Source organism: Tinamus guttatus, unplaced genomic scaffold (genome assembly GCF_059628265.1).
Source record: "Tinamus guttatus ecotype Peru unplaced genomic scaffold, ASM5962826v1 Tinamus_guttatus_pri_ptg000591l, whole genome shotgun sequence".
NCBI classification, from domain to species: domain Eukaryota; kingdom Metazoa; phylum Chordata; class Aves; order Tinamiformes; family Tinamidae; genus Tinamus; species Tinamus guttatus.
This window is the reverse complement of record NW_028289125.1, coordinates 970,203-979,200: the sequence shown is the minus strand read 5'-3', so window position 1 is coordinate 979,200 and position 8,998 is coordinate 970,203. Positions and strand designations below refer to the sequence as shown.

Sequence of the window (8,998 nt, the reverse complement as noted above, 5' to 3'; positions counted from 1 at the left end):
GTCCCAAGTAACTTGTCCACTGAAATAAGACTCATCCCCAGTCATAAATAAATAATCTCTTTCCTGGTCTCACTTTCATGCCAGGATCAATATCTCTTAACATCTTACTTATTTTATTACTGCTTTTGGTTTTCTGGGACTGATTGAAAGTTGCTCAGAGGAAATCTTTGGTTTTGCTTAAGTGTCCATGACATTTAATCATGACTTTCCTTGCAGTTTAATTCCAACCAGTCAATCAGTTAATCCACTTCAATTGATTCTGTGCTCTCTGTTATTGGCTTGCACTCATTGGGCATCCTCTGGTGTCGACTCAGCTGGGTGGCTTGTGTGAAGCTCCTCTCACACCTCTCGCACCTGGTGAAGGCAAGAGAGAAAATTGAGATCGGGGAGCTGCTCTGGCGGGGGGCGACGGGCTTCGTCTCATCCTGCCTAATCGGAACAGACACTCAAAAGTGGCTTCAGATTTTACTGGCTCAAGAGGTTTAATTGGTGGCTACTTCCAAGGCCTTGATGCCCGTGATGGGACAAGGCCTGTCTGATTCAGAACAGAGGAATCTGTCAATAGGCAGGGGGAAGGTGATTTCTCCAGAGAGGGCTGTCCTGCTGGAGCTCTGATCACTGTCAGTTCAAATAGATAAAGAACAAAAAGAGATTTTTAGGAGTGAGCCATCAAAGAAGTGGCTTGTCTGCAGTTTTCTGCTCTGTAACCCCTGGAAGAAATTGATGACAAATAGAATTTCACCTTCTGCTAATTTAAAATCCACAATTGCCTATTGGAGGAAGAGAAATCACAAAGTAATAATCGTTTAGTGTTAGAACAAGAGAAACCTCTGTGTTTATCTCATCTGACTATGTAGTGGGGTTCATTTTAAACAGGCATGCAGAGTTAGCGATTGCTTAATTATCTGAAAACATCCACAGTATTTGACAAAACTGGGGGGTGAGCAAGAAAGAACTTTTAACAGTCACCAGTGTTTTCTTTACTGTCTTTCTGTCTTCTCTCTCCTTAGAGAGCTGCCATGAAAATAATGTGCAAATGAACGATCAAAGGTGCTGCATTTCTAAGGGGACAGGATGGGCATGTTGCTAGCTTGGCGTGAAACCTCGCTCCCTGTTCTAAAGGGAATCTATTGCATCTAATCTCCCAAATACTAGCCTCTCAATTTGCATTCTGAATGCCAGATAGAGGTGTTTGATGAGTTGCAAGTATGGATAGAGCAGACTCTCCCTGTAAAGGCACTCACTCCAGAAGCCACCTTTGATTTAACGGTGCTGTGAGATGTTTTATCTTCAAAGAAGATTATCATAAAAGCATCGCTATGATGAATTCTTCACCTTCAAAGGAGAAACAAGGAAAACAATGATCTCGACTAATTCATATTCCTGTTTCTCTCTGATATGAATGATAAAAAGTGAACTGTAACTGAGCTAGCTGTTTACAAAAACAAAGAGAGAGAGAGAAAGCAAAGATAGACAGTTTTACATACATGCATAACTGTGGAATGTTATTCACATTAGTAAATTTTAGTAAGTAATTTCTGCTTCAGGAACACTGAGCACAGACATTACAGAGTCATTCATCCAGGCTACTGTACCAATCTGAAGTGTCAACACTTTTAAGTTGTGTTTCTTTGATTGTCTTTCAGGGAATATTTTTAGCAGTGTATTCCACTGCTAAAAACTGCACTGTGATCTTGACAAATGTAAAATGTCAGCTTTAATGTATCAGACCTATCAGCTCAATGAAAATAACTCAGAAGTATTGATCACTTAATGATTTTCAGTGTATTCATTAACGTCTGTGTGCAGATCATCCACTCTCCAGAGCTCCTGAAGTGCTGATGACACATTAGTGTACTGCTGATTGTTTATTAGAAAACTCATTAGTTACTGGATTAGTGTGTCAAAATATACTACCTTTCATTGCCTGACAAACTTGCAAATTATCATATTATTTTTATATGCATACATATACGTATATGTATATATATCACAGAAGAATCTGAATCAATTTTAAGGCTGCAGGTGGTTAACTTAGTCTGTATGAGATATCACCACCTACTTGATAGTTTTGTTATTTTGATGTCTACCAAGACAAGTGCTTTGCTTGCTGAGGACTAGGGGGTTTGGCTCCTTGGATAACCAAGCTGTAAAAGATACAGTTGGAGAAGAATGGCCGCCTGCAAATCAAGGGAGGCAACACCTTACTCCTCTCAACTCACATTTCCCGCACTGCAGCCACTAGCCGCTCCCCCCGGACAGTGATAGACCTCCAGGACACTTCCACAGAGATGCAAAAAAGGCTGAAAGATGGGAGCAAAGAATTAATTTGTGGCCAAGGGCATCTGCCCTCTGGACAGGAGGGAGGTGTATGCCAAGCCTGGCTGCTGGTCTGGCTGTGCTGTCCGCGCTCCGCAGCCCACGGGCAACAGTCAGAATAAAGACTGCACAGGCACCTAATGCCCTGAGCTAACCCTCAGGTAGCACCCAAGGTATTTCTAGGCACTGGCAGAGCATTGGTGGTGCTTCCTGGGTTGCAGCATTGAATACACAGTATTATAGTACCTGGGTTACTGAAAGGGACTGTGTTATCCTCCTGATTCCTCTTTTCAGTTTGACCCAAAGAAGGCATTGCCTTATATAAACTGATGGGAAAGGTGAGGATAAGAGCATCACAGCAGTCAGTGTAACATCTCATGGTAAACAGAAATGTGAGAAAAAGAGGACTCTTTTTTTTTTTTTTTCCTGAATTATACTGCAGATTTTATCCTGTAAAAGAACATCCTCCCCAACCCAATCGTGGCAGAGTAACTGCTGCGGTTACCCACATCCACGAGCCTGGTGAGCATGTGTGCATGCATGCATTTATATATTAACCACATGCAGCTTATAATGTGTTGGGAGGTTTAAAAATAGCCATAACAATGAAGAAGGAAAACCAATCCATCTATCCTGTGATCACTCACAAAGTAAAGGCTCAAGACTCCACCAAAACGTGGCTATCAGAATTAAATTTTGGCATAAGCCTCCACTGTACATGCTAGTATCAGCAATATTGCTTCCTACTAATTCAGATGCTACTTAATTTACACGTAACGCCATTTGATGGCACTTGAACAGCCCCTGGACACAATATAGATTCAAATTTAAGTAGTTTAAGACTCCTCGCCAAGTTAGATGCCATGACTGAAACCTGTATCCTTTTTATCTTTTTCATAACAGACATGCCTTCATTTTAATTGTAAGGAGCAATGATTTACTGCAACATTCAGCCTATCATACAAAAGACCTACTTCTACAACCTTATTTGTTGTGATTTGTTTGGTTGAAAGGGAGGTAAACAAGGGCAACTTTTGTGTTTCTGAATTGCACTAACAACACCAACAGCAGTGTTTTTGTTGGGTTTTCTGAGGCATAGCTTGGTTAAATAGTCCTTATAGACATGGTATGCTTGTTTGCTGCATGATAACTTCAAAATAATCACATTAACAGTTAAAATCAGAACGAGTTTAACTACCATGTTCATTTCAACTTCAGTGAATGGCTCCGAATGAAGAACACATTGAGGGTCCATTTTAAGAAAAATGTTTTTTTCTCATAGTTTCAAAAAACACAGTAAAGATTTCATTCAAAACTACATCTAAATTTAAATTTTAACCTAATCTGAGAGTCTTTAAAATATAAAATAAAAATAAATACATAAATAAATAAATAAGCTGAGATGTCACTGCAGGTGCAATGTCTATATTCAACCCTAAACGAATGCTCCATGGCTTTGTGTTTCAATAAGAAAATGAAAAAACACCAGACTTATCCCAATCTGAAGGAATCTTCTCTCTCTCTCTTAATTTGTTGTTATTATTATTTTCTTTTTTGCTCGGTTACTGATTCTGCAAGCAGCAATATCAGTTTGTTTAACTAGCCTCCAATTTTGCTGAAATGGGAAAGATGGTAGAAAAAGATTTAAGAAAATGGGAATGGCCAACAGTTTTCCATTTTCTCCTACCTTTTTACTTGCTCAAGAGCTTTGTTCCCAGACTAGCAGCCATAGTGGAGACTGCAGCAAGATAAGAATACACAAAACCATTACAATGGTGAGGCTGACTTGATAGTTTGTGATGACATGAAAAGAAATCCCTTCCAGTTGGACCTGCAGTCCGGGCAATGTAGCTAAAGCTTTAACTACAGATAACCTCACTTAGCATCGTTATCTATAAGGAAAAGCAAATAGAAAACTCTTCCACCATACATCCAAAGTAACCTAATACCTATGAAGGCTTTCTCACATAAGCAGCCTTATAACCATTCACAGATTTCCTTTTAAATAACAATTAATTCTGAAATGTTTTAGACTCCTTTCATCACATGTTCACCAGTTTTAAAATCACCTTCTGAAAACAATATACACAAAAATATACATTTAGTGTTTGACATTGCCTGCTTAATCCATACACACCACAATTTGTTCCAATACCACATACAAGCATAAATGGCTTACTGCATTAGAAATTAATGAGGTATTAATGAGAAAGAGTTAATGCAAGTTAACCGTGCAGTTGAGAGTATATTTTCATCTGTGAAACTGAAGTTAGTAATACTGTTAAGACGATGCCTGTATTTTTAGTCAAACTTATCTAAAATGTAAATAGTTTCCAAGCACTTTTACAGATCTCGCTTGTTAGCAAGAAAAATATTATTCAACAGAAGAATGTATGTTGCCAGAAATACAGAGCTTTGTGAGGTACAGAACATTTATATCCACTGACTTCCTGGTTTTGCGCTTTTTAAATAAGCCCCCTCAGCCCCCTTTGCGAACATACATTTCAAATCTAAATTGCACTCCCAAGCCACAAAAAAATATTTTTTGTCCTACCTATGGTTCTTTATTCCTGGAAATTACTGCTTTATTTTTATTAGCTTATATAGTATCAGGTCTTGGACCCCACTGTTTCAGAGGAGGATCTCAATGGTATCTGTGACATCAAGATGAGCTGCAGTTATCTCTATTTTGTACCCGCAAAGTGGGAGAATTGATTTCTAGGTAAACTGTCCACCTCTCTCCCTCGATTCAAGCTGTCCTGCACAGAGGGCAGCTCTGCCTTCTTGAGCAGCTGGCAGGATCAGGGCACATTTGCCTCCTTATCTGACTAGCAGAGCCCGGAGGAACTGCAGCTCCAGTTTTAGCTCCGTGTGACTTTACCAGGCGACCTCCTCCAAAGACCTCACTGAGTCTTGCAGAGTACAACTGGGACTGCTCTTTCCTGTATTTAAGGAAGAAACTAAATAAAACCCTGTAAGACTGAAAAATTTGGGCCTATACAAAAAAGAAGCAGTACAAAGCATGCATATTTTTTGTTGCTCTGCACTATACCTTGCCAAAAGGGCAGGTATATGGAATACATGAATACCTTTGTATAAGCAGTGAAAAACAAATCCTAGAGCACTGGTTAATTGGAGTATATACATTAAACTGTTTCTTTCACAAATGAAATGGCGCAGTAGTCGAGACCATTTTGGAGAAGGGGAAAAAATTACCAAACCAAAGGGGAAAAATAATGACTCTAAATGGGGCAAAATAGCAGATCTATTGGAAACATGACAAAAACAGGATGTTAAGGAAAAAAATTAAGTGGAGTCAACAAGGTTACACATAAGTAACACCTTAACATTAAAAGAAATCTATTTTCCATTTTGACCTGGAAACCTCCTCCATTAATTACTAAAATCTATTTACACAGCAACTAGATAAAATCAATCTGATTGCTCACACTATTTTTGGCTTCACTTTCTCCAGGCTCTGAGTACGAACCAGCCCAGCTCTGGTGGAGTTCTTGTCAAGGCACCTTGTCTGTGTTTCCAAGCTTTTCCCCCTAAAGCGCTACCCTGGCTGTGATTTCTGGTATGCAAACTCTTCCTTGCAGGATGCACGGCATTTGGTGGCCGGCTCCGTCCTCCTGCCCCCAGCAGACACATGTATGGAGGCCATGCATCCTTCCAGCCATATATGGAGGCAAAGCATCTCTAGAGGTATCTCTGCTGCGCTTGTACCAAAGCACAGGTCCTGACAGCCCCCGGGACTCAGCTCTCTTACATTAACCAGACATAGGCATGAGGAGACAAAAGGGGACAGGAAGACAAGTGTAGAAAAGCAGACTAAGGAAACACCGTCCTCTGGTGAAGGGGCACGGGCTCACACCTTCTGCAAGCCTGATTCCCCTTCCTCCTAGGAAAATCAGCTGGTTTACAGAAGAGATTTTTTTAACGTTGTTTTTCTTCAAGAGTGGGATTGCTTGTAGGTACAATACACATGTGAACTAGTGTTTGTCAGGTAGCAAGGACACAGGCCCAAACATGGAAGAAATGTGTTCTGCCTCTGAGCACACCTTCTGTTAGGCAGATAGAGTCCTGGTAAATTCTACCTGGTTCAGCTGTGCTACGGCAGGAGATGACAAGAGAGGACAGAAGGTTTCTGAGCCCAAAATGTGTGCTTGGCTTTTTCTTTCAATAAAGAGCAGAAGTCAATAAACTGCAGAAGTCAGCAGAGTCTGTTTAATTAAAAAAATATCTTGACCAGGAGACATATTTCTTTTTTTAATCATTTGGACAGCTAAGCATTTGCAATTTATTATTTTGAGCTTACCAGACTTACACCACAAGACAGAGTTGGGTTTTTTAGGCAGTGGTTCTGAGACTAAAAAAAGAGATGCATGTTCTCCCCCTGCATTTTAACCAGGTCCAAATTAGCTGTTACGTGAAGCTTCATCTACCTCAACAAATTGACATCAAAGAATCGTATTAATCTTCTTACAGTGCAGCCTGTCCCAGTCTCGAGTGTATTTTCAGCTATGGTTCCCTGACGGTAGCTTAGCTGTCATTTGATTAAAACAATCAAGTTCTCATCAGAGGACAGGAAATTGCTCTGGGCATGCAAGGTATGTGAAAACAAGCCCCATTTAATGCTGAGCCCCATTTTTAGTCACGCCACTAATGGATTTGGCTGGTGCTCTGACCTTGCTTTGCAGGGGAACCTCTCCTACGTGCTGGGCTGGTGGGGACCTGCGAACGGCGAACAGCAGCTACGCGTTTCCCTCCCGGGTGCCGGCAGGCAGACGCGAGCACTTACTTGAAAGGCTTTTCCCCGGTGTGCGTGCGGATGTGGTTGTTGAGCGTCGTAGCACCGGCAAAGGCACGGCCGCAGTAGCCGCACTTGAAGGGCCTGTCGCTGGAGTGCGTGACCACGTGGTTCCTCAGCTCCGACGGCTGCGAGAAGGACTGCGAGCAGTGGCCGCACTGGTAGGGCCTGCAACGGGACACGGACACGCGGCACCGTCAGCGCTTTCTGCCGTAGGGAGCGGGAGGCTGTGCGGGTAGGAACACCTAATCTTCCTGGTAGTTTCCAAAGGGAATGGCAGGTGCAGCTCCCTGGGACTCTTCTGGGAGACCAACAAGAACTGCAGAACCCCGTAAGCAAATGTGAAGTCTTTATGCCAAAATTACCCGAGAGTCTACGGGCAACAAAGCAGGGCATTTGCGATAAATAAATAAATGAAATAATCAGCAGAAAGCTAACAAACTTGTCCTACACATCATATTCTGGCATTTCTCCTAAGTTTAACACTGCACCTCTTACTCACAAAAACCCTTGAGTTAACAGCCCCAAGGCATTCTCCATCTGTGGATGCCAGCCACAGTCTTGCCTACAGACGTGTCTACTTGATGTAATATATTCCCATGGATTCAGTGACTACTCACATAAGAGTTTTTCACATTGCTTTGGATATGGCTAGGCTCACTCTCTTTTTATTTACCTGTATTTTAAGATCATCTTTTCCAATGAGACCCTTTGGGGGAAAAATAGCCACCCTCTTTACTATTATTTTTTGTGTTTTCTTACTGCTAGTAAGAACTCAGTATTGGTACTGAAATAATGAGTTTCCCCATCCGAGACTGAAAAAACCTTTTTTGTGAACCTGAAATGAAACTCATATCTTTGTTTTTGTTTTTTTGTTGTTATTGTTTTGTTAAAGACAAACAAGGAAAAAAAATGATGCTGCAAATTCAGAATCCTAACAAACATATAGTAAACACAGAAGGTTGAGTTAGTGGCAGAGTCCTGCAGGTTTATGAGACCACTTGTTAAGAAAAATAAGAATTTTTCTGGGAATATACATGTGTTTTTTTACACTGCCCACCAGCATGGAAGAAAAGCTCTCAGTGGCCACATTTCTAGAAGTAAGTGATGGCCACCAGCAACTTAATTCTTCTCTCCCTAAGAAGAGAGAAAGGCTTAGCCATAGGTTTAACTGGAAGAAACCCAAACTCAAGAGAATGAGACAATGGTGACCGAGCATGGACAACAATTCAATTAAGTGCAAAATAAAGCAAACTATCTCATTTGTCAAGTGAGCTGCTTAATTGCAGCTACTTGCATCACTGCTCACACACACTATTATTTTACAGTGCTTTAGAGCACTGATTGTAGAATTTTTTAGCTTGATTATTAGCTCAGTATTGGTCAATAACTCAATAGTTTACAGTTTTAATTACTGACATTTGAAATTTTAACTGCTCTCCAACAACTTTGAAAGATGTATACAAAAGTTGCAAAAGGGTTACTTAACGTGGTTGATGTGGCCTTCTAAAAATTACATAAACACATGCAAAATAATATTTTACATAAACAATGACGTCTACTGAATATCTGTTTCCATTGTCAGAAGACAAGAAGCAACATGTTTTTCAGCCTTCTCCTTTCTTCGAGTGCATGCTTAGTTTGCACAGGAAATATTTATCAAACTTGACATGAAAATTCAAGTGCTGGTAAAACAAAACTGATTTGTGAATGTAGACTTAAAAAAATGTTTTCTTGTTTTCAAATTAAACACTTTAACCAGGAAGAACATATTAAGATATTCTGTATCCAAGAAACATTGATTTTTTAATAGTGAAAGGGACCATTAACATCTATTAGCCTCTGGTTATCTATTTTTAACAGCTA

At 40.4% G+C, this 8,998-nt stretch overlaps 1 protein-coding gene across 1 annotated transcript in view; it reads right to left on the bottom strand.

The window, feature by feature from the left end:
- Positions 1–239: 239 nt before the first annotated feature.
- PRDM6 (PR/SET domain 6) overlaps positions 240–8,998 on the bottom strand; it is a 71,953-nt gene continuing 63,194 nt past the window's right edge. The window contains exons 6-7 of the mRNA XM_088534709.1: positions 7,124–7,300; positions 240–354 (exon numbers count right to left, since the gene is read on the bottom strand). Of these exons, the coding sequence (XP_088390835.1) occupies positions 240–354; positions 7,124–7,300 (292 nt within the window). The remainder of the gene's footprint in view (positions 355–7,123; positions 7,301–8,998) is intronic.